The 24097-nt window shown below is 48.0% G+C and overlaps 4 protein-coding genes across 6 annotated transcripts; 2 read left to right on the top strand and 2 right to left on the bottom strand.

The window, feature by feature from the left end:
* Positions 1–32: 32 nt before the first annotated feature.
* On the top strand, positions 33–8217 carry wdfy1 (WD repeat and FYVE domain containing 1). The gene is made up of 12 exons (XM_023844210.2): positions 33–450; positions 1158–1225; positions 1482–1555; positions 2285–2339; positions 2769–2919; positions 3549–3661; positions 4126–4252; positions 4378–4483; positions 4786–4887; positions 5126–5256; positions 5406–5514; positions 5719–8217. The coding sequence occupies exons 1-12, from the start codon at positions 314–316 to the stop codon at positions 5776–5778; spliced, it is 1233 nt and encodes a 410-aa protein (XP_023699978.1). The 5' UTR covers positions 33–313; the 3' UTR covers positions 5779–8217.
* A 55-nt stretch (positions 8218–8272) lies between these two features.
* dhrs12la (dehydrogenase/reductase 12-like a) lies at positions 8273–14746 on the bottom strand. Of its 2 annotated transcripts, none has more exons than XM_023844238.2 (10): positions 14524–14746; positions 12841–12974; positions 12634–12716; positions 12390–12485; positions 12194–12275; positions 11918–11979; positions 11170–11274; positions 10309–10399; positions 9972–10109; positions 8273–9199 (listed from the first exon to the last, which is right to left on the bottom strand). In XM_023844238.2, the coding sequence occupies exons 1-10, from the start codon at positions 14577–14579 to the stop codon at positions 9084–9086; spliced, it is 963 nt and encodes a 320-aa protein (XP_023700006.1). In that variant the 5' UTR covers positions 14580–14746; the 3' UTR covers positions 8273–9083. The 2 variants fall into 2 exon arrangements, with proteins under 2 accessions (XP_023700006.1, XP_023700001.1); XM_023844233.2 differs by having other exon boundaries at positions 9972–10112; positions 14524–14742.
* Positions 14747–15344: 598 nt separating this feature from the next.
* ap1s3a (adaptor related protein complex 1 subunit sigma 3a) lies at positions 15345–19791 on the top strand. Its single transcript, XM_023844251.2, has 5 exons — positions 15345–15504; positions 16662–16840; positions 17334–17442; positions 17872–18009; positions 18903–19791. Exons 1-5 carry the CDS (start codon positions 15502–15504, stop codon positions 18936–18938), a joined length of 465 nt encoding a protein of 154 aa, XP_023700019.1. The 5' UTR covers positions 15345–15501; the 3' UTR covers positions 18939–19791.
* A 558-nt stretch (positions 19792–20349) lies between these two features.
* Positions 20350–23656, bottom strand: scg2a (secretogranin II a). 2 transcript variants are annotated; one of them, XM_023844148.2, is made up of 2 exons: positions 23538–23656; positions 20350–22603 (listed from the first exon to the last, which is right to left on the bottom strand). In XM_023844148.2, the coding sequence occupies exon 2, from the start codon at positions 22590–22592 to the stop codon at positions 20757–20759; it is 1836 nt and encodes a 611-aa protein (XP_023699916.2). In that variant the 5' UTR covers positions 22593–22603; positions 23538–23656; the 3' UTR covers positions 20350–20756. The 2 variants fall into 2 exon arrangements, with proteins under 2 accessions (XP_023699916.2, XP_023699908.2); XM_023844140.2 differs by having other exon boundaries at positions 20350–22699; positions 23538–23644.
* Between the last annotated feature and the right edge of the window lie 441 nt (positions 23657–24097).

The following is a 24097-nucleotide window of genomic DNA, read 5'->3' as shown; positions in this document are numbered from 1 at the left end:
CCTTACTTCAGGCATCAGCGGCGGAGAAACGGAGACCCCTGCCGAAGATGCGGCGGCTGTGCCGATACACAGGAAACGCGCTCCGTCCGCTGCCATAAAGAAGCGCGTTGCATGCTGTTGATGTGAAGTGGGAACATGTTTTAGTATCTTACCCAGGAGGAGAAGCGCTTTCGGTTTCAGTTTTGGTGCGAAAAGCTGAAGGTTTACCTGCGGCGCGGCCCTGCACGGCTCCGCTTACTGCTGGTCAGCTGACTGAAAAGAGGGAGAGACGGAGAGGAGGAAAAGAGGAAAAAAAAACGGAACGAAAATAGACATGGCGGCGGAGATCCACTCGAGGCCTCAGAGCTCCAGACCCGTCCTGCTAAACAAGATCGAGGGGCACCAGGATGCGGTGAACGCCGCTCTGCTCATACCAAAAGAGGACGGCGTGATCACGGTTAGCGAGGACCGGTAAGCACCGCTGCCCGTCGGCGGCCCCGCCGCGCTGCGCTTGGACGGCCTCTCGGATTCCCCGACGCTTAGAGATTCTGCTTTTGGAGACCGGCACCGATCGCAGTTTAAACCGACTTTCGCTCGGTTTGTGTCCGGTTAGGTTCAAGGTTCAACGATTTCAGTTCTTTGTTTGACTCAGTTAGCCAGCCAGCACTGGCACCCGTCTGATACTCGATGTAATACTCGCTTACAGTTCATACTAAGTTAGCGAAACGTAACTTCAGTTCCTCTTAAGTTTTGTTTTAAAAGTCGTTAAACGTAATTTTCTGTGCTGCATGATGGCTCTGCTGTCTCGTCATACCGACTATTGTCGCTCGAATCCCATGTGGCGCCCTGGGAGGCCGCCTATATCGCCTATAGGCTTGACCGGCTCTGCATGTAAACACCAACGCGGCACGCTTTGTGTCTGCAGCTGTTCGCCGGTCTTCATCCGGCCTGTTGCAGGTCGCCTTCACAATTTCATGTGCACGTAAACCGATAAACACGCCCGGGACTCGCATTGCTTAGCTGGTCCAAACTTTTCCGTCAGCTGTAATGTAGCATTGCTCTCCAGGGGTAGTCCAAAACCCCAGTGCTAATATCACCGAGCAAAAAGACACACACAATCGTCAAGGTACTGGAGTCATTTTGTTTTTGAGAAATCTAACAAGTCTTATCCCTGACAGGACCATCCGGGTCTGGCTGAAACGGGACAGTGGGCAGTACTGGCCCAGTATCTACCACACCGTGTCCTGTAAGTCTGATCCTGATGGCTAATGTCTGTCCATCATTCTATTTTGTGCTTTATTTAAATTAACCTGGTTAGGAATTGAAACCTCTGACACTGAGTACTTTGAGTACTTTTTTGTATTTGCTGGATGTCAGTGCTAGTTTATCTTATTTGGTTCTCGCTCTACTGGATAGATGGATAAATGGTTGGTTTTTCTATCTATGCTTTCTCTATGACCTGTGCAGAGTAGCACATTCAATAAAGCTTCTGTCATTCGTAGCACCCTGTTCCTCTTTGGAATATCACCATGAGAGCAAACGTGTCTTCGTGGGCCAGGACAACGGTGCTGTTGTGGTAGGAAGCCGTGTCTGACCAGTGCTCAGCTCCACTTCCAGTTTGTCAAAGGCACAGTTTAATTGTTATGGGGCCTTAGGCTCAGAAGTGCTGTGACGAAAGGAGAAATGAAAGCCACCGAGAGTCAGCATTATGCAACCTGGCCAATCGTGGCCTAGATTAATCCAGGGAAGGCCAATGAGAAGTCAGTTAGGGCAGTCAGTGATTTTAGATCGCAATACTCCAGTGTAACAGGGGCTTCTGAGGAGGTCCTCCAACTTACAGGGAATGACATGGGGGTTGGTGCTCCAGCCACTGGAAAAAAACCTCACACTGGTCCATTCAGACTAGTGTGATGCTGAGGTATCACCCGCCACATGGCTGCATTCAGGGTCTCATTCTTGAGGTGGTTTGTCATGTTGTGGGTGCGGCAACGCGCTGTAATCAGTGCAAGCTCCGTACCTCTATGGGTTGTTTGTCAGTACTAAGGTCAGCTTTGCCTAGTCATTAGTCATTAAGGTCATTATTACCTATTTTCAGCCAAATGTCATCGATGCAGATCAGCTCAGCTAATTCTGAACTGCCCCTTTGATGGTGGATGTAGGTCACACGCACAGGCCTGTAACGACATGGTCATCACTCCCTGTCAAATATAGAATCTGTCTGAGCTGAGCTTGTCGCGATCATTTGGCCAGTAGCACGAAAACAACACATTTATATGATGTTTTTTTTTACAACTGTACTTCACAGGAATTTAGCATCTCGGAGGATTTTAACAAGATGAACCATGTGAAAACGTACGCAGGTAGGTGAGCTTCCTTCAGCTTTCGTAAGCCCCGTCTTCCACTGGTATTCGGTCTCAGGCTGTTGCTGCTTATGTTGGGCTTGGAGTTGTGCCTCGTCCCAAGTGCCCACTAGGGGGCATCTTTCCCACCCTGGGGGTCCGTTTCACTCGTCTCTAAGACCCACATGGTCGTCAGCTGCTCCCCCCCCCCCTATGGGGAGCCTCATCTCCCCCTTATTAAGCCGTTGCTTTGTGAGCCGCTAAGGCGTCTGATGTGAATGCAGAAGGACTGCTCCCCCCCCCCCCCCCCCCCGCCACCCCCAGGCGGTTTTCAGTAATGAGGCTGAATGGTTGAGCTCTGTAGCTTCTTCACCTCCTCCTGAAGTCGATGTCTCTGTGTCCCCCCCCCCCCCCGTCTCCCTGTCCCTGTGTCCGCGTCCATGTTGGCAGCCCATCAGAACCGTGTATCGGCCATCGTCTTCTCGCTGGAGAGCGACTGGGTAATCACCGCCGGACACGACAAGTGCGTTAGCTGGATGTGCACACGCAGCGGCGCCATCTTGGGCCGGCACTGCTTCACAGCATGGGCCTCCTGCCTACAGTACCCTTTACTCAGTCACGCCCTCTAGTGGTAAGGGGAATGGCTCATTTTTCCTTTAAACATTAATCCCCTTTGGCTGGTCAGTGGGCTGATGTCATTTCGTCCTGGGTCATCAGACCTTTGTGTCGTCAGAGTCCCTGCTGATGGGTTACAATTTCAGAAACAGGGACGGCCAATTAGAAACCTTATAACTGCAGACGTTTGTGTGTTTTCTGCTTAAAAATAGATAGGCATGGATGTGAGAGGCACTCAGTGCCCTGTTCACCCTGGGGGGGGGGGGGTGACTGAAGACCTGTTCTGTCGCGATGTTGAAGCGGTGGAATTCTCCGGAGACCCTTGTGGCATGAATTTAGCCAAGTGCGGGGTGAGAATCGTGGCCGTCTCTCAGAAATTCCCCCTCCCGAAAACCATTTTCAGTTCCTCATGAAAATTTACCATTTTGCACAGCGTAAAATTGGTGTATGGCATTGGCCGGTTATGACTTCCGTCTTACTGTTTTCCCTAAAATGTATTCGCCTTTGAGACGACCCTCCATCCCAGAGGAGAGCACGTCTGTCTCGCTTGTGCGCCCGTCCTTTCACCGTGACCGTGTACTCGTTCGGTCGGCCCGACCTTAACCAACTGCTCAGATATGACAACGAAACTCAGCACACCTTTGTGGGCGACTATGCCGGCCAGATCACCCTGCTGAGGCTGGAGAGGCAGAAGTGCTCCGTCATCACCACCCTGAAAGGCCACGAGGGTAAGTGGGACCGCAGACCCCCCTGCCTCCAGGCTAGCGGAGCGCGGTAACACGGAGGCAAACGGGAAGCAGGTGTGTGGGCACAGACTGCCCTCTGTGCCGAGTGCTGTGCCTCTACCATCAAGCTGTCATTGTGTGTCACACAAAGAGAGCGTGGTACAAAGGCACTTCAGTGTCCCCCTTTCGCCCTGGCTGCTGTAGCAGTGGCGTCAGAAGGCTGGCATTCGGAAATGCAAATGCAAAGGACGTGCCTCGCCCCAGCATCGCTAGCAGGGAGGGGGCTGCTCTGTTCCGGTTGTTGGGGATCCTTTTATTTTTCATGGGGGGGGGGCCCTCGTGCTGTGCCGCTGCTACCTGTGATCAGATCTGTGCCGGGTGGGCGGAGCTGGTGCCCCACACCACAGCAGGCCCACTCAGTCAGTAACAACCTGCACCACAGCCTTGCGTTCTAACCTTTTCCTCAGGGAGCATTGGCGCCCTCTGGTGGGATCCCGTGCAGAGGCTGCTGTTTTCCGGGGCCTCGGACCACAGCATCATCATGTGGGACGTCGGGGGACGGAAAGGCCGCACGCTGCTCCTCCAGGGCCACCAGTAAGGGGCGGCACCACTCTGCTCTGCTGAATAGATGAATAATGAATAATTCTGGCCCCTCCTCTCTGTTTTTCGGCACTCCTGGTGGTCTGCCCTGTGCCCACGCTTCTCCGCTTTGTCCCCAGTGAGCGCGTGCAGGCCATTTGCTACCTGCAGCTGACACGGCAGCTCCTGTCCTGCTCTGCCGACGGGGGGATCACCGTCTGGAACATGGACACGCCCCGGGAGGAGGTGACGTGCCCCGCCGGCTTCCCCTCCCTCTCCTCCCCTTAAGCCCCGCCCCCCCCGCGTCTCTGTGTCAGCAGTGGCGATTCGAGACTCTGCTTCCTTCATGTCACACATTCCGTTCGTCTCCTTGGTTACTGGCCTGACCGGCCGTGATCTCTCACCCTGTTGGCGATGATGTTTACGTTCTTCCATTTGTTCGCTTCTACAAACAGTCATGCTGTGTGCATGGGGAAGTAATTTAGCTTAGAACCCCCCCCCCCCCCCCCCCCCCACCACCTATTACATCATTCCCCCCCTTCCCCCAGGCCCCGCAGTGGGAGGATTGTGACTCCTGTCAAAAGTGTGAGCAACCCTTCTTCTGGAACCTGAAGCAGATGTGGGACACCAAGACCCTGGGGCTGCGGCAGGTGAGGAGAGGCCTGGCCTCCTTGTGCTCTAAGGTTTAATCTTCATCAGCTGCAACATCGCCCCCAAGTGGCATGTAGAGGTACAAGCTACATAGTGGAAGTGGTGATCAGACAGTTGTACCACATCCAGGCCAACATGCTAAGAATGGCATTGCAGGGATACCACAATGTATATATCTGGCCAAGATGGCCTCCCTCTCAACTTTGACCACTGGCCTATGCCTTGCTGCGTCCTCAGCACCACTGCAGGAAGTGCGGGAAAGCTGTGTGCGGGAAGTGCAGCTCCAAGCGATCCAGCTACCCCATCATGGGTTTCGAGTTCCAAGTGCGGGTCTGCGACCCATGCTATGAGTCCATCCGAGATGAGGAGTGAGTATGCCTGTGTGTTCGACATCATAAATGTATTTGGTGACGTCATAAATGTATTTGGTGACGTCATAAATGTATTTGGTGACGTCATAAATGTATTTGGTGACGTCATAAATGTATTTGGTGACATCATGACCTCCATGTTCCAGCCGGACTCCCCTGGCCACCTTCCACGAGGGGAAGCACAACATTGCACAGATGGACATGGACCCGTCGCGGGGCCTGATGGTGACTTGCGGTAGTGACCGTGTGGTCAAGGTGAGTCTCATAGACTGCTGGTGGCTCTCGTGTTCTTTAAACCCATCAAAGTGAAACATGTTACAGAATAATGATAACTACTCAATTCTGAAAAGTGACAGAAAAGCGGAACATTGGCTAAGCTTGTGTCTATGGGCCACGTGCTGCTGGGCTTCATGCTGACCCCCTGCTGCCATTCTGTTCTCCCTCCTGTTCTGTGCCCAGATCTGGGACATGACCCAGGTGGTGGGGTGCAGCATAGCCACAGGCTTCTCCCCGCGCTGAGTGATGGCCCCCCTCACCCCCTGCCCAACCCACCTGCCCCGTCTACCTTCTGCCAGACCCGTCCGGCAGACAGACGTCCATCTCGGATCACTGACATCCTCCTCACCTGCTTGCACCCCCATCAAACACACTACATTAACACTCCCAAGTGACACCAAACATGTGTGTGTCGAGTATACAGGAGCTTCTCCAGGCAGGATGGCCTGTGATGCACCCAGTCCAAACATGGCTGGATCAGCCCCAGTTTATGTACTGTAATCTTCCTGCAGCCGTTTTGACCTGACCTCCACCACCCCGCCTGCGCCTCCTCCCACTCAAACCTCCTCCCATCTGCCCTGCCCATCCGACCGTGGAACGTAAATATATATATATTTTTTTGTTAAACCCTTGAGAATTTGAAGCACAAGTTAATAGTTTTGTGGGGTTGGCTGGCTCATGCCTATGTGGAAAAACTGCAGAGCCAGTTATATGCCAGCCGGCTGAAGGGGGTGCTGTCGTGTTTGGACGAGGTGTTCAGGGGCCTCGTAAAAGCACATTTTCAAGGGGTGGGTGGGCATGGGGGCAGTCACTGGGCACCCTCCACGAGACTGCAAAAGACCTCGTCTCTTACGCATTCAGCCCTTGTAGTAAAGATGGTGATACCAGCTTCTGCTGATCTCTCCTCCTCCCTGTCTGAGCTCCTGTTCCTTTATCTCTGTGCAAAGCTTATGAATTCCTTCACTAGATGGCCTTAAAGTTCTCTATGTAATGCATTGGTTGCCTCAGGGGAACCAGTTGCTCGTGCCGGAGGCTGAGGCGGCCGCGGAGATGCCTGTCAGCACAGCTGTCCTCTCCCCGCTGCGTCTCGCTTTACTGTGTGACCGGAGTCAGTTCAGTGCTCTTTACTGGCAGTGATTTGAGTATATTTATATACAGTTGAGAGATGAAACATTCAGCATCTTCAGTGCTGAATTTAAGGGGCTTTTATTAGATGTTTATAGAATGTAGAGTAGATTGAGTCGTAGAGTAGATAGAAATCTATCTCTGGGCGCAAATGAAGTGAAAATAAAACACACTGTAATATCAACTGCATTTTGATATCTTTACATCTGTCTCAAAGCCTGTGGGTTTGTGTGCACACTAGGCAGTGTGACAGAAAAAGAAGCACTTGTGGTCAAGCAGGGTCTCGAGCAGAAAAGTGCTGAGGGCTCTAGGCAAACCATTCCACTGACCACAGGCTGCAGAACCTCTAGTTGTCAGTGTTTCCACGGTTTATGTTGTATTTTAGCTGTCTTCATCAATACCTGCATGTAATTGGTTGCTGTCAGTGTTCCCACAGTCTTATGTTGTATTTTAGCTGTCTTCATCAATGCCTGCATGGATTTCTCTGGGCCTGAATAACATGTAAGGGTTATTTTTCCCTGTATGGCACAGACTTGCACAGCTGATGGTTTTGTGAGCAAATACTAATTTTAAAAATGTTTTGTTTTTGACACTGCTTTTGCAAGTTTTCAGTATTGTGTTGTTTAGCACCATTTTACTGGCACACTGTAAGAAAAACTGCTAATTTTGTGGTCTGATCACTAAAATGCTATCCAAGTATGAGTATCCATTTCTCCTGTTTGTTCCAGTAACTTCCGTGTATACGGAGCCCTGTAGCCTGTATTTACTATGGTATATTGAGTTGTCCCTACTGGGTGTTGATGCAGCAGGTAAAGTTGAAAGTTTGAAGACAATCCTAGAGCAACACCTGGAAATGAGGCCCATTATGCACCAGCTGAGAGTCAAGTCCACTTTTACCAACATTTCTGGTACTTTGTATTTTTTTTTTTTTTAATATATATTTTTTTTTTAAATGATGGCACTTTTGAATAGTTCTCATTTCTATGTTGTTGGTGTAAATTGCAATGCCATTGTCCATCAGTAGGTGTGCACTTGTGCTGGAAAAGGGGCAGTGTGCTGTTTGGACTTGATGTATGTGCCAGTCGTTGGGTTAGAAAATGTTGAGTTCAAAATGATCTCTAGTAATTTCCTTCTGATTTAAGCCGCAGCTTGGTTGTGTATGTGTTTATTATCACTATTAATGAACACCATTAATAATCACAGTAATAAGTAAGAGAAATTATTTAATTACATAAGACTGTGTTGTTTGTTTACCTTTGGAGTTAACCCACCGCCACAACTGCCTTTAATGGCCACTTTACTTCACCTCCACCCCCCACCAAGGATGGTGCAGTTGGGGCTGCTTCTGGGGACCGTCACCTTCTAACGTACCAGCTGTGACATACAATGTGAATCAGCAGCAGTTGCGTCCTGCACGCCAGCCCTTGTAGTTACCATACTGTTGTGTCTAGTCTGTATTTTTAAAGTGGACAAACCTGCCAGTTTGTGTTGAAGCCCTGCAGTGAATGGATGGTGTGGATTCTGGAAGCTCAATAAAGTTATACTTATTAAAACCGAGTGTTGTTTGTGACGCCCCCTTTCCTAAGAAAAGATGCTACGTTTAAGGCAAATCTCACATCAGTCAATGTGTGAATTTAATTTCAATTGAATATATTCCACGCAAGTAGCGACAGCTCACAGTGATACAGGTTCCCAGCCACACCATAGTTATGGCACAACATGTCCTTTAGAAACACTTGTACATGATTAAAATGCTTTTTGCACACATTTAGTAATGCTGTTAATATGAAAACATGCCCTGGCTGCTCCGTGGGTGATGACCATCGCTTGCACATTCACTGTCCTGCCAAAATCACATCATGGAGTCCAGCTTTCTGAAAATGCTGTCTCTTAACTTGTTTTGCTTGCAGTGCCTGATGGGAAACTCTTATTTGGCACCAGCTGACTTTCAGGTCTAACACTGAGACGGTGCAAGCTGCCGCGCGGCCGAGGAGAGACCTGCTGTGTCCTTCACAGCTGGAAATCGCCCTCCGATTTTGGTTTCATTCTGAAAAACAATCCTCTTGCTGCATCCCCAACACGAATCGGACCGTCATAAAGAAAAGCTGTGTCTCTCAGCCTTAAACCTGCCAGGATTTACTCTTTGATCAGATACCTCCTCTACACCTTCTCTATAAAAACTGACAGCATCGTGGTCATGCTCCTCTTCTGCACTGTGGTCTTTGGTTAGTAACAGTAAAGATCACACTGGAGAAACACCTAGTCATCCAGCCCTCTCAGGGTTACACACTGAGGGATAAAAATGATTTAAAGATTTGTTAGGAAATAACCCGATGAGATTTTAGTGTGGCTGCTACGCTCTGCGGCTGTGGAAAAGGCATCTCCAGTCCTGGGTTCGCAGGTCAAGCGGAGGATCCAGCAACTCAGTGGGGCTGGAAGGATTTGGCGAGCTCCTCCAGCAGAGTCATGAACCTCTCCTTCTGCTCCAGCGAGCTGTGGGTCCAAGCCAGAGGCAAGTGGGTCGGGATCACCTTGCGGTCTGGAACAGACGCATCCTATCAGGCATGGGGGCCATTTCTAGACAAGATTGTGTCGTTACTGCGACTAACCCTAAGCCTTATTGACTGCTTAGCAAGAATTCAGCCACAGATGCTCGAAACTGTAAGCTGGTTTAATTCTGGACTCCTCTGTAACTGAAGGTGCGGTGGTGTGTCCCTCCCCCCCGTCAGAAGTGACCGTATTGAGGCCTGTCTGTTTCAGGCACGGGCTGGAGAATGAGCTCATGGTGCGTGAGACTGAGCGGTACTGGGCTCACTGGCACCGTCTGTCACTGAGCGAGTCAGGCTCCAGCTGCAGTGGACCTGCGCCAGGCCCGGCCGTGTCCACCGCCCCCCCTCACCACCACCCGCCACTTACACCCCCCCCCCCCCCAACTGTTATGGCCTCTTTCAACAGCACTTAATTCTCTGAGCAGTGCGGCCGGTTCTGTGGGGCTCAGATGGGACCGTGTTGAGGGAATGTGGACCTCAGAAGCAGCCAATATTCCACGGCCACAGTAGAAGCTGGAGGGCAGACAATCGTCGCCATTATGACGGTGACTTGGCCGTGGTGGGATCTGGAGCCGGGCCTAAAACAGCACCGGCACATGACTGCCCCCGTCACGGTGCTGAGATGCCCCCCGTTAATTAAATGAATGTCACCCCTCCTGGCTCTTATGTCCGGCCTCCAAAGGCATTCGGCCGTTTCATCCCTTATCCGGTAAGTCCTGAAACACTAGCCCGTGCTCTTTTAAACATGAAAAAGGCCCCCACCCTGAAAGAAGAGGCCGGCAGGCTTGGCGGCGGCGGGGGCCTCGGACACGGCCAGCCAGACCACAGTGTCGGCTCCCTGTTCCGGGCTCCGCAGCTTGTTCCGCATGGATCGGTGGAAATCCGGCATGGCTTCGGCCACTGCTGTCAGGGGACACCAGAAGAGGACAGAACCACTAGTGTTGGACCGGACCAGACCGGGCCGCAACTCATCGTTCCCGTGTAGGATAGGCTAAAGAACACATGGTTCAAATAAGGCCATAGAAATCTAAAGGGCTGAAAATGACCCCCCCCCCCCCCCCCAAAATGAGTGCCCAGGCAGTGCCGTGGGTGTTGGTACCTGGGGTATCTACCCAGCCGGGGTGCATGAGAGAGAAGTGGATGCCAGGGTGGGTCTTAGCCAGCTGTTCCGTCATCACCGCCAACTGCCTCTGGAGAGGAAATGATGAGAGAGCTTCATCAGAGGGGTCACCTACACATGGAGAAGAGAGGAGATGGCAGGGCTTCTACTCCCAAACTCAATGTGATTAGTCCATCACTGGCTTGGGAGAAGCTGAACACCATTAAGAGCTTGACTGGCACTGATAATGTATCATGTGTTGGGGCATTTTATGATGCTGGCTGCTAAATATCAGGAGCTGGCTGGATTAAGTCGTATATGTAGAACGCTACTTGCCAGGGGTTCTCAGGCTCCACATCGGATTTTTGTTCAAAATCAGAGGTCCCTAACCATTTTCAATAACAAAACAGCCTTTCATAAAATGTAATGAATTAACAAAAAATATCTTCCATATAAACACAATATATAACAAAAATGAAACTTTTTAGTGCGCATTGATTGTTTCCACTCTCTGTCATTGGGGCGGGGGGTGGTTATGAGTTACGTGTGTGTGAAATTTGGTGATTCTACATTGTATTTTTGTACTTCAAACCACGTCAAGTCTTTCTACGTTCACCATATTGATTCATAAGGTGCATTATTGACTGGGTCAGGATGAATTTGCGGTTCGGTCCACATCTGGACTCTGAGAACCCCTGCTGTACACTGTAGGTGCTGTATATAGCACTTGCTTAAATACTAATGGTGCGATCAAGTTCTACTTATGATCCGAGAATGTATGGACATGAAAAGCCCATTATTTTCTGAGAACAATCGCCCCAGCCGTGAGCCCGTTCCTGGCGCTGCCTGTGCCGCCGGTACCTTGTTCTGTGCGTAGACCATGGTTCCATCAAAGCGGCCCCTCTCAGACTGCAGGTCCCCGACACGGAGCTTCTTCACTAGCATGATTCCTGCGGACACCATGATCTGCGGAAGAGCAGCAATTCCGAGGGCATCACAAAGGGCACGGCATGGTGCCAACAATGAGGGACAATGAAGAATGCCGCTGTGACCCGCTGTGGTCTTCTCAGGATACAAGGTCGTTGGATAAGAGGCAACGCCTACTTCTGAGAATAAAAAAAAATTGATGCTTAATTACTGGGGATTCTGTCAGCCATTTGTTTGTGGGATGCATAAGAAGATGTGATTAAGGCTATAATATAAGCACGCTGTTTCCATACTCCCACTGTGACAGATGGTGCATTAACGTCAATGTCAGCCAGTAGCTCCAATATAATTCATTATAGTTGTGCTCCACGTCTCAGAGGCTCCATCTGGACTGCAGTAGGTATTTGGCCACAAAAACAGCATCTCTTCGGGCGAAAACAGTCATTATAAAATTGCTCTGACAGAGCTTTGGACTGTGGGGATGGTTCTGGTGCACTGAAAGTGACCTGTCCCATTTTGGCCACTAACAATTTCAAAGTGCATGTGGGAGAGGGGGTGTTTCAGCCTGGACCTGCAGGACGCGTCACAGCAGGAGGTGTCGTGGGATTTCCTGCGCAACAGCCGCATGTTGGCGTGAGACGTGCTCCCAGAATGCACCCCTGCACGGGCCCTGCTTACTCACCACACGGGGGTCACCGCTCTTCTCCAAAAGGGGAATCAAATTCTTGGTGAGGATGTACGTCCCTGGAAGAGGCAGAAGATGACAGCATAACTCCGCTTGGGGCTAACGATGCCTCGTCCCCCCTGCCGCATAAAACCGTCATACTTTTCAAGGACGCTAAGGCCTTTACTTCCACTCTTTTTTCCATTTTCTTTTCTACTGTTTCTTGACCAGTTTGCACTCATGTCGCACAAGAAGCCCAGTACGGCAGAATTTGTTTGAGGGTGGGGCTCTTACCCAGGGTGTTGCAGGCAAAGTTCTTTTCCAGACCTTCTGCGTTGAGCTCGCGCTGCATAAGCATGCTTCCAGCATTGTTGATCTGTCATAACAGGACCACAAAGCTCTCATTCAAAGGTCCCATCAAGGAGCCAAGCTTTTATTTCAGAGAACCACTGGCATAGTGTTCACTAGGAGGCCTTGTCTGGATACCCACCAGTACGTTGAGGGATTTGAATTTTTTCTTAAAAGCTTCCGCAAATTCCCACACCTTTCGCGTCTCTGTCAAGTCCAGGATATGGATGTAAATGTCCTGAATGAAAAACATTTTTAAAACAGGGTTTGTACTTATTTTTATGTATTTATGTATCAGTGTTTAGCAGCGATAAAGGGCGACGTGGGCAGTGATGGAGCAGAGCTCCTGTAGAGCTCACCCCACCATTCAGCCATCCCAAACTCACTTTGTTCCCAGTTTCCTTGACAATCTCTGCCCTGGCCTCCTCAGCTTTGTCTTTGTTCCTGCACACCATATGGATCGTACCACCTGTAAAAAATGGAGGGGGGGGGGAAACAACTGCATCTGAATATTTGTGCTTTATCTACTAAAGAACTAGGTTGATGTCATTGACACAGAGAGTCTGACTCTGCGGGGCACAAGGCTCGCCGACCTCTCTTGGCGATGACGATGGCCGCGGCCTTCCCGATCCCACTGTTGGCACCAGTGATCATGAAGGATCTCCCTGCCACAGACACCTCCAAGTCCTTCTCCACAAAACGTTTGGCTGCAGACTCAAAGGCACCCCTAAAACACATTTATTAATCTGCGTGACCCATGCATGTTAAATTATAATGGAAATTGGTTTGAAAATGTGCTATGCAAATAAACTGATTGAATGATTGATTGATTTAAATTAAATTGTCAAAATAGGAGAAAATGGTTTGTCTTCCTGGAAATCGTTAGAGAATATGAGTAAACTGCCAGCTTCTGCCCCCAGCAGCACACATGCCCGTGCCCCAAGGCCTGATCCAGACTTTGACGTCAGGCCTTCTGAGACCAACCCCACACTCCCTTTGGTTTTTGTGTTTCCTGGCTGCTGAAGCCTCCGTGTTTCCGCCCGGCGCCGTCTCCGGGCCTGTCTCCCCACTGATAGCCCCTCGCCCAGCACCCCGGGACACTGCATTTCACAGGTAGCAGCCTCAGATGGAGCCTGAGCCTGGGAAGGAACAGGACGCCTCTGACGGCTCCGCAACAACAGACAGAGCGAGTGTGAAGGCTGATTGTGCAGCGGTCTGGCGGAGGGCGGGGGACAGAGGGCGGGGGGTAGCCTGGAATCCTTTGGGTAAAAAGCACTCTGTGTTGTTGCACTGTGTGGGAATGTGATGGGAAAGAAAGCTCTGTTTTTATGAAGGAACGAAAAATATCAATAAAACAGAAAAACACAGCGTGAACTTCACATATAAACAACCTTAACATAAATGAATCCACCATAAATCATAGCACTTTTAAAAGTATAATAATAATAACAATAATAATAAGAGGATTAGCCAATTAGTTGATTTACTGATCAGGTCATTAGCAGGTCATCAGTACACCAACTAACAGGTCATTGTTCCATAATTACTTAAGGCCTGTGGACACCGCACCAAGTACATGTGGCCCCTCCTGCCTCGGGCAGCGTGAAGCCTCGCCGTCATTACCAGCCTAACACGCGCGCTGATCCCATGACATGCAAGCATAACGTGCAGCTTTTTACCTCACCAGGAAAAGTGAGATGATGATGACGACGATGATGATGAAAACAATACAAATACTTCTAAAAGTAATAATTTATTCTAATTAATTAAAAGTTCATCGTAAGCGCACTTTGAGGTTGCATAAGTAACAAAACGCGCGTAGATTTTATTTCACGGAATAATACTTTTCATTGAAATAAAAACCCCAATTTTACTCTCATCGCTCCAACATATTTAAGGAATTAAATCAGACGGGATTATAATCGGTGACATTAGTTCAGTTTCACGCCAATATCGAGAGCAGATCATCAGTTTATCTTCTGTGCAGTGGTGACAATATAAAAAATATGTGACACATATGGGACACTCGCACTGATAGCCGCTTTGATCGCTCCGCCACACGGCGTCCACGCTTAAAATAAGGCAGATATAAATCAACTTATGTAATGGTCCTGCTCCAGTGGCCGCTCATAATGGAAAATAAGGTCAACTACTGATTGAACTAAAAGGCACTTAAGTAACTAGAACAACTTTGCGACAAGTTTTCCATTCGCATCAAATGCATTATTTCATTATAGAAAATCACGTGGTCTGCTTTTAATGGGAGCGCATCTTACCTTGTGTATTCATTGAGCCCTTTTAAATACCAGATGCTACTCCGATATAGAGACATTTCTACCTCGATTGGTCTTCGGTGGCTTTTGCACCCTCCGCCGGCCGGGATCACGTGCGTTTGGCTTTATGCCGGATGGGAGCACCGTCTACCGAGCGGTGGCTGATAGAGTGATTGTCGCACCGCTCGCTCTGTGACTAGCCTACCCACATTGACCTTAATGTCTTCATGACGTCTTTAGTCGTGGCTGCATCAATCAGACCGCAGAAAATAAAATACTACAACTGCAAGGGGTGGCTATTTCTCGAGTCCTTACTGTATTCGTACTGTGGATTGGTTGTGCAATTTGCAAGATTTTAACGTGGCTATACGCATTTTTCCTGGTTTACAAAAGCAACAATGTCACAATATTTTGCGTGCAGCTCCGAAACTCAATTACATTTATTCATCGGTTTGAACGAGTGCATTCGAGTCGCAACAGCAATGCTTTGCATTATCAGATAACGCCAGATACAAAAGCAGTTTCACTTGAGCAAAATATGGGTTGGTTATGTCGTTCTGCTCTGCTTTCACATCCGTTACTGCCACCGCCCTTTTGTGGTTTATAAAAGACCACAGAAGTGCAGTTCTACTGAATAGCTCAGTCAATAAGCAGGTTTCAAGCACGACTTGCTTATTTATACATAGTTACTGGTCACCCTTGTTTCATGACCTTTTCCCCTATTTCTAGTGAAGGTTAAATCTGACTGACAGTGAATCGCTGTGTTTTTCTGTGTGCTACAGGTGTGCACCAATCTGGTGCTTGCATTCAAATGACGTAACGGGAAGTTCCACTCTGATTGGCCAGAAAGACTGAGTATCTCGACGTTCTAACCGGTGGATTCTGGGAAAGACGGTACCGAACTTGGGCAAGAAATAAGGAGTTTAAGACACCAGCGGTGTGAGACAGGCATCCGATTGGGAGGGCGGTAGAGGTGGTAAAATGGTGAGTTGACGGGTTTAATATCTCTTCATTGTAACTTGGAAAGTGTCGTTCTTGTTTGGGGCTTAATCCTACTTCCGACCGGCTCATTTACCTGTACGTAGCAGGTGGCCATGTATGGTCGTATGCGAGTGGATGGGAACAACATTTATTCGACTGTAATCTGTATTATTTACTGTGGCGGAAAATTAAGACTGAACATGTGAACGCAACAATGGGTTTCATCTGAATCCGATTATTACTGTGTTTTGAAAATATACTGGTTGATGCTGAGGACCGGCGATAAAGCAGAGATAGCATTCATAATTCGCGCTCTAGTGTTTTCTGAAGCATGTTGAAAATGGTTGAGTACTCGTAACTGATAAACTAGGACATGTCCCCTAATGTTTACTAATGATAGCCTCAGGCAATAAGTACAGCAAACCTGGTTGTTTCACCTCTTTCTTCCTCTCACCAGTTTCTTAATAATGGACTTATTTTATCAGCAAATACACATTTCTCCCTTTCAGATTCAAACTATGCGTGGACTGATAATACAATCAAAAATATAGGAAGTTATTCCTACTTTCTTTAAGTTCTATAGGTTTCTCCACTTCTTTCAGCGACTTCTAGTGGACCTTTAAATAAATACTTATAATTGCATAAAAGGTGACATTTAAATATCCAAACAAACAGATTTCACTATACACACTAACCCCAATTTTGTCGTTTCGGAACGAGCAGTATGAGTGCTGTCATGTGCAGGTACTCGACATAATGCCAGTGTACTGTAAGTTATGTTGCGTTTTGTTGTGTTTGTTTAGTTCCTCGCCAACGTGTTACTCTTTATTGCCGTGTCAGTATCAGAGCTCCGCTTCCCTTCGCATTCAGCTGGGCTGGTTAGAGGTAAAGGGTTTTCAGAGACTGTGCTTGGCCAGAAATGCTGCTTTGGTGTTTTAACCTCGGCATTGGATGTATTTACGTGAAATTGGGAAGGGGGGGGGGTCATAGAGAAATTTTATTATGAATAGTGTGTATTTAAAATATGCATAGAAACGGAAAGAAACTGTATGTTGTCCTCGTATGAACCCGAGTTCAGGGTGGTGTTTGTGTCTGTGTCTCAGTCTGGGTACATGATTGCGCAGACGCAATTAGCCATGTATGGGTGCTCCGTCCCGCAGATGCGCTTCCTGCTGCTGTTTAGCCGCCAGGGAAAGCTGCGTCTGCAGAAGTGGTTCACTCCCTTGCCGGAGAGAGAGCGGCGCAAGATCGTGCGCGACATGACTATGATGGTGTTGGCGAGGAGCCCCCGCTGCTGCAGCGTTATCCACTGGAGGGACCTGAAGATTGTTTATAAGAGGTGTGTGTGTGTGTGTGTGTGTGTGCACGCGCGCACATCTGTCCCTGTGTTTGGGACCAGCACAACTGCTTACCTGGTCATGCTCTGTTTTGATACTGTCCTGCCACAGCTCAGATTGGCAGGCCAGCGCTTTAAGTATCCTCCTGAGACCCCACCCATTCATTTATGTCCATTGTAGTGGACATTTTATTTTTGCATCTATCTTTTCACTGATGTAAGGAAACATATTTATTCCTGTTGTACACTAAAGAGGACATGCTGTGAAATTAAAAATAAAATAAATTTGAAAAAATCTAAATTGTAAGATGTCTTATTTCCTCCAAAGACAAATAACCTAAATTGAAGGACATTTTTTTCCTTGGGTCTCAGGAGGATATACAGACTGAGTCAAGCGAATTCTTTCTATTTTTCCCCTGTGTTTATTTTAAATGAACATCGTAGGCTGTGTGTTGCTCCTTTATCCTGTTACACTGCCCCCTGCTGCCCCCTGCAGGTACGCCAGCCTCTATTTCTGCAGTGCTCTGGAGGACCCCGATAACGAGCTGCTGGCACTGGAGGTGATGCATCGTTACGTGGAGCTCCTGGACAAGTACTTTGGCAACGTAAGAGCCAGACGTTCAGGCTGCCGCGAAGGGGAGGGCGGGGGGCGTTTGAAGAGGCTCAATCCCGGTCACTCTCATGACACAAGCTTCCTGTTTACAGCAGACTGTCGGCTGGTACAGCGGCCAGACCGCGGCCCTATTGGAAACCGTTTTATGGATGCGTTTCTGTCATAACTGCTTAATGGCATAAAATGTTGTGAACATTCATAAATCTACCTGTCCATACAATATATCTCACTTGTACCTGTACGTCACTTTAGACAAAAGTGACGTACAAGCAGTACTATTTTTATCTATTGATCCATCCATTAATCCTAACCTGACAAGTTTCAGTTTACAATGTTTTCATGGGTCCACAACAGTCTGAAAGATTTTTTGTTGTTATAGTCAATTTGTTCCCGCAATTAATGACGTCTAACCTGCTTTCAGGTGTGTGAGCTGGACATCATCTTTAACTTTGAGAAAGCCTACTTCATCTTGGATGAGTTCCTCTTGGGGGGCGAGGTGCAGGAGACGTCCAAGCTGCTGGTGGTGAAGTCCACGGAGGAGTCGGACCTGCTGCAGGAGGTGAGGGCTGGGCTGGGATTAATAATCAGCCCTGCAGTGTTGTTTTCCATGAAACATTTAGCTAGTCCAGATACCCATCGGCCCATGGGGAACATATCCGGGATGCCAGGTGGCCAGCTGGCCAGGCAAGGGGCGGAAGCTGTGGAGATTAACTGAGATGTCTGTGGATCTGTGCCTTGTGAGTGGGCAGGATTATTGCTTGCTTCCAATCAGCAGCTGGCTCTCGTTGGACTAAGCCAATCAGATCGCAGAGGTACAAATGTAGGCCTAAGCTCTGAGACCTAATATCCTCCTATCACTGTGTTCCTTGGAGCTACACAGGCGGTGATGTTTTAGTTTATACAGGGGCGGACTAACTTCTCTGGGGGCCCTAGGCTGGCATGGGTAGGGGGCCCTAAAGGGGCCACTTGGGGTGTCATGTGGAGCCGAAAGGGAAGCGAGAGGGAATTAAAAATGGTGGAACATCTGTAATATGCTAATCAAAGTGTGGGGTGCCAGTGGTACAACTTACCAATCAAGGTGGGGGCGGGAGTGATGTCGATGTTGATTGGAGGGAGGGGGTATTGTGCTGGTTTATCGATCATCCAAATTTAAGATATATTGTAGATTATAGATTATAATATTTTAGCAAAAATTGTATTATAAATAGTTTGTAGTGGACACTTGATTCCCCCCCCCCATTATATCTACAGCTCTGAGGATTGTGATGAAGTTCCACTTGCCTTTCAGATACTCTGCTGATCCACAGCCTGTCTGCCTCCCCCCCCCCCCCTCACCTCACCCCTCCCCGTTCAGTCTCTCTTACCACTTCCCTGTTGTGAAATTCCCTGCTCACTGATCTCCCCAGTGACACTGTACTGAAACACAGGCATCTGTTTTCTGTTCCTTTATAGACCATGGAGGAATATATGCGCAAGCCTGCCTTTTAGACCATGACTGTAGCTACACTGCTGAAGCGCCCTGGGAATGTGCAGGAGTTGCCGGCGTTCCTGTCTTAAAGGCATAACTGCTCCCATGGTGGCCCGAGGGGGACATCGGTCTGCTGCATGCAGACCGGAACAATGTGAAAGCTGTGCTCTGGTGGCCTTATTTTATCTTAAGCCTATTTCTGATCAGTTTCATTTGGCAAAAGTATGTGTTGGGGTTTAAGGGAGGACAAATTTGATGTAAAAAATGTATGTAGTTGCTTTTGTGATTGATTTTTTTAAATGTTGATTTCTGGTGGAAATTGGGAAATTGTGAGATGTATTTGAAAAGATATCATTTGTTTTACATCATGTTCTTTGAACAGCCTGCATTTTCAGCATCAGCAGCTTTCACGTTACTATTAATGGCTGTTTTTTTTTTGTAATGGGTTTCGAACACTGGTGGAGCATGAGCATTTGCTATGGCTCTAATAATAATCTCAAATGTATGTGGGATTAATTCTTTGCACCCATAAATTCTTGCACTGTTTTACTCCCTCTTTCATATATTTATATTTTTGTTTAATCACCCACACCCGGGGGGCACAATGTTTAGCACTATTGCCTGATACCTCAGGGACCAGGGTTCGAGTCTCTGCCATGGCTGAACAGGTCAAGTGGTTTCAGAAAATGGGTGGATGGAACCACATGCAGGTTCTGAAGGTACATGAGTGGTTTTACCTGGAGGTGCTTTCAGAGATTTGCAGGACCCCAGTACCTTTAAGCATGGGGGGGTCAATGTCAACTTTTAAATGATGCTGTGACACTTTGATATTGCCTTATTTTTTATGAATAAAGGAGCATTTCCTGTGGGTGAGCCATGTGTGTTGTGTACTTTATGCAACTGTCTGTGAGGCACGCAGCAGAAACACAATGAATCAATGGATGTCATCCAACAGAAAAGGCCAGAATTGGGCAGTAAGCTTGCAGTAACCACTCCGCTCCCATCCGTGAATTTTAGATCTTCAAAGTCCTTGATATGTTTTAGATTTTTATTGTACGTACACACACACGCGCACACACACACACACACACACACACACATATATATATGAATCTGCCAGCGTGTCCGTGCCCCTCCAACACCCCTATTTACAATGTACGGCTTGTATGCGTCATACACACACATTTATATGTATGTGTATATAATACGTGCATTGTGAGTAGGGGTGTCGGTGGGGCACGGACACCCTGGCAGATTTTACCATGGGGGACCCATATTTCCTCAGACAGAAAGAGCCAACCCTAGCAGGGGGGCCCAAGGTGACATTTTGTCAGGCGCACCCAGAATTTCATGCTACACCCCTGATTGTGAGCAGGCTGCTGCGTTTGAATCCTTCCTGGCGTTAAATGAGACAGCATCACACAGCAGGAAGAAAATAATACCAGTGAATGCTTTATTGAGTCCATACACTACACACATGACTGACTACACGTACAAAATTTTGGCCCTAAGGAAAACACGACTCGGAAAACCCGACACCGATACGTCTCTGTGTTTACGCAAATAATCACCAGCCGCCGCTCATTACTGCCACATTTATTAGATAGAGTGCTCATTAATACCTAGTCCTTATAACCACAGAACGTTTCAAATACCACAAGCTCTGAAACTACAACGAATAGAATATTTAAAACCCCTAATACACCAAATTAGACTCTGTAAACAGTTTCTTGAAATTAGCCACACGAAGAGCTAATCTCATTTGTATTTAATTGTCTCTCCAAAATATTATTTCCCATTAAAATAATATTTAACATACACATCTCCATGCCTGGTAGCTACATGCCTCCGACTGCTTTTCCGTAAAGGTCTCTCTCCTCCTTCTCTGCTGTCTCAGGGTTCATGTGCTCCAGGATTTTCAGCAGCACGTCATCATCCTGGCCCTGCTCTTGCATGGAATCGCCTGCATCATCGGCCTCCGATAACCTTTTCGAAGGCAGGCTTTTATCGGGTGTGATTTGGTCAAAGTAATCCTGCAACAGGGTATCGAAAGCCTGCTGCTGCTCCTGCGAGGCAGGCCGCGAGGCCCGCTTCAGGTCCATTTTCTTAAGCATTTTCGGGTACTGCGCTAACATCTTGGCTGCAAGATGACTTGCGAGTTCTTCTTCAATGGCATCGTCATAATCTGATTTTCTTTTGTCAGAGATGCTGCTCAGTTCAGGGCCGACAAAATCTCCCTGTCTGCCGCTAGGGGAGTACAATCCAGGGGGGGTGTTTTTGCTGTGTTTCTGCTTCAGCAAGTACTTTGCTTTCTGATTGGCCAGACTTTCCAGCCCAAGAATTTTTAATATATCTTCTGTGTTCAAGTCATCAGGAAAGTCATATGGCAGGATCTCTGGCTTTTTTCTGCTGTAGAACTTAGCGGTGGGAGTCATGTCTTTGTGGGAAGATGCGATCCTAGCTAGCCGCTCCTCCGCCCTGTCCAGGTCTGCATATTCCTCAGCTTCCGGCCTTTTGTCTTGTGTTTTTATCTCCCCATTCTTCAGCATATCTATGAGGTCCTCGGGGGGAATTTGTAATTTCCGGGAGATGTCAATCAGCCTGTAGATGGCTTGGGGGTTTATGTTGTACGAAAATGGGTTTTGCTCTTCCACTCTGTCCCTCTTGTTCTCTGTTTGCTCAGTCTTTTCCAGGATCTTCAGCAAGTAGTAATCCACTAGTTTGGTGACATCATCTGGCTCTTCCTGTTCGTCGTATTTCCCCGACATGCTGGAACGTTTCATGCTGTTGCCGTCATTCTCATCTGACCCCCTGTCAAACTCCTCCCGGCTACCTTTCACCTCCTCTTCTGTCTCCACTTTCTCCTCCACTGGGGTCCAGTCCTCACCCCCGGTCACGTCCTCATATGCCATGTTGTTTACCCTGTAGATATCATCGTCATCATCACCCCTGTAGAGCCTCAGCTCATCGTCCATGCTGTGCCTCTTATTAGTCTTGGGGCCAGACATCTTTCCCAGCTCCTCGAAGACAGACTGCAGGGTGGCCAGGCTCTGAGGAGTGTACTGCTCCTCCACGTTCTCGTTTGTGCGTTTGTAAGGACTCTCCCGGGAGTCTTCATCCTCAAACATCAGAGGGTATTTCTTGGGCAGCTTTTGATGCTCAGACCACGGCGCACCCTCATAGTCGCCCTCGTCGGCCGCCGGTCTGTCGTCGGTGTCATCTTCAGGGCGTGGCCTGTCGCCGTATGCCTGCCGTGGGCTGGTGAGAGCCGCCGTGGCCTTTGGCTCGTTGCCTGCCTGCTGGAGAGTCTTCAGCAGCACCTTAAGCCACTGCTGCGAGCGATCGTCCTGCCAGCTGGCAGCGGCGTCCTGGCTCGGCTCCTCTGGCTCGGACGCGGTGGCGAGCGGCAGTGAGCGGAACCGCTCCAGGTCACTGTAGTCGGTGGCGGGCCAATCGTCCCCACGTGTCTGCTGCCGGAGGCTTTCGATGTACTCCAGAGCCTTAACCATATCAGTGCTCGGAACCAGGTAGGGCCGGCCGTGGCTGCCCTCTGCCCCACTGCCTCGGGGTTTCGACTGCCACAGGGAGGCGCCCTGCACGCTGCACGTGTGGCGAAGAGCGGCAAGCAGCAGGAAAGCCGCAGCCACATGCATCTTGGGGAGCGGTAACGTCATGTTGCCTAGAACTGACAAGGCAACAATCACAACATGAGCATTATGTTTACCGAGTTGCTGTATAACAAATCTCAGCTGTTCACTGGGTCCTCAGCAGTACTTTGAACCTTAAATGAAAAAAGACATTATCTTATTAAACCAGTTTGATCTGTTGTCTCTTTTCCAGCAGCCTCAAGCTTTGCTAACAATATTTGAACCCTTCAAACCAACTGTAATATTACACAGATTTTTCTTTATCGTTCTATTATGTCAGACAGAAGTTGAATGCAAATCAGACCAGCTCTATTATACGAGTGTATTAGCTTGACGCTGCTTAACAAATCCATGTAATCAAATTAGCCTTCTTTGTAAAAAAACAAACAAACAGAATCATACATCTAACATCGGTTTCGTTATCCGCAGGCGTGTATGTTTGTTTTGTACTCCATTTACAGAAACAGACAAGCAAGGGGCTGATAGGGAAAATATGATTGTTAGTGCAACAATAACTACATAAGAATTTAGCCAGCCTGTAAAATCTCATTACGCTTCAAATTGCTGCTCCGGCGAATGAGTCACTGCTGGTTGTCAAGGTAACCCGGCGCTACACGCATGAAAAATCCGCATTTATTACATTGTAAACGGCATTAAGAGTACAGAAAATCAAACACTCCGGAAATCAACTCGGTATCACTTAGTATATATAAAAAATCTGGAATAGTATTTTAAACAAATACAACTCTAATCATCGTCACTGCGTTTGATATTTAATGTATGTGATTGTACTAGTTTTAGTTATTTTTACCTGCCAGTTTTTAAATTAAACTAGTTATTAACTGAGTCTGTTGAACAAGGATATGCATCAGGTTGGAAAGCACAATCGCAAGAATAAGCGCTCGAAAAGCCTTAAGAATATACAAATGCGCGTCTCTGCATAGAAAAGCGCTAGGGGAGGCGCCCGCTTACCTGCCGTGATTTAGCGCTGATCTGCGCCTGCGAGTCGCATCCCAGTCCTGGCGTCTCTCTCTTCAGCACCGGGACAGCTCCCCGTTATAAGAGGCGCCACCTTTCGCCTGCGTCACGACCATATACGTAATAGCGAGCCCGTGGAAATACATGCGTGCTTTATTTATCAAATCCGCAAAATACACCAACGGCTTTGTTTATCAAAAGCCATATGAATACATACATGCTTCGGTTATCAAAAGGCATACAAACACAGACACGATCGGTTCATCAGAAGGCATAGGAATATTCACTTGATCGGTTTATCAAAAGCATATGAATACACACGTTTTGTTTATTAAAAGCAATACAAAAACACACACGATACGCTTCTCAATGTTGCTAAAATTCGTCATCAAACAGCAATATTTGTTTTGCTGTTGAATGATTGTTTAACTTTTTAAATTTATTTTCATTTGACCTAGGTTTTTTTATTTGTTCTTTTGTATAATACGTGCTTTTCATCCCCATAAGCTTTTCAACTATGTGGAGTAGTTCTGGGATATTTATCTGTTCATGTA

This window comes from Paramormyrops kingsleyae, chromosome 17, assembly GCF_048594095.1.
Source record: "Paramormyrops kingsleyae isolate MSU_618 chromosome 17, PKINGS_0.4, whole genome shotgun sequence".
Taxonomy (NCBI): domain Eukaryota; kingdom Metazoa; phylum Chordata; class Actinopteri; order Osteoglossiformes; family Mormyridae; genus Paramormyrops; species Paramormyrops kingsleyae.
This window is presented reverse-complemented; position numbering and strand designations above follow the sequence as displayed.

What these genes read in the sequence shown, in the direction of transcription:
- wdfy1 (XM_023844210.2), top strand. Translation starts at nt 314, where the DNA reads ATGGCGGCGGAGATCCACTCGAGGCCTCAGAGCTCCAGACCCGTCCTG. An exon ending in GCATGGGCCTCCTGCCTACA is followed by an intron (nt 2,920 to 3,548) that starts GTACCCTTTACT and finishes CCAACTGCTCAG; the next exon opens with ATATGACAACGAAACTCAGC. An exon ending in GTAGTGACCGTGTGGTCAAG is followed by an intron (nt 5,515 to 5,718) that starts GTGAGTCTCATA and finishes TTCTGTGCCCAG; the next exon opens with ATCTGGGACATGACCCAGGT.
- dhrs12la (XM_023844233.2), bottom strand. Translation starts at nt 14,579, where the DNA reads ATGTCTCTATATCGGAGTAGCATCTGGTATTTAAAAGGGCTCAATGAA. An exon ending in TCAAATCCCTCAACGTACTG is followed by an intron (nt 12,276 to 12,389) that starts GTGGGTATCCAG and finishes CTGTTATGACAG; the next exon opens with ATCAACAATGCTGGAAGCAT. An exon ending in AGAGCGGTGACCCCCGTGTG is followed by an intron (nt 11,275 to 11,917) that starts GTGAGTAAGCAG and finishes GCTCTTCCGCAG; the next exon opens with ATCATGGTGTCCGCAGGAAT.
- ap1s3a (XM_023844251.2), top strand. An exon ending in CTGAAGATTGTTTATAAGAG is followed by an intron (nt 16,841 to 17,333) that starts GTGTGTGTGTGT and finishes TGCCCCCTGCAG; the next exon opens with GTACGCCAGCCTCTATTTCT. An exon ending in TGGACAAGTACTTTGGCAAC is followed by an intron (nt 17,443 to 17,871) that starts GTAAGAGCCAGA and finishes ACCTGCTTTCAG; the next exon opens with GTGTGTGAGCTGGACATCAT.
- scg2a (XM_023844148.2), bottom strand. Translation starts at nt 22,592, where the DNA reads ATGACGTTACCGCTCCCCAAGATGCATGTGGCTGCGGCTTTCCTGCTG.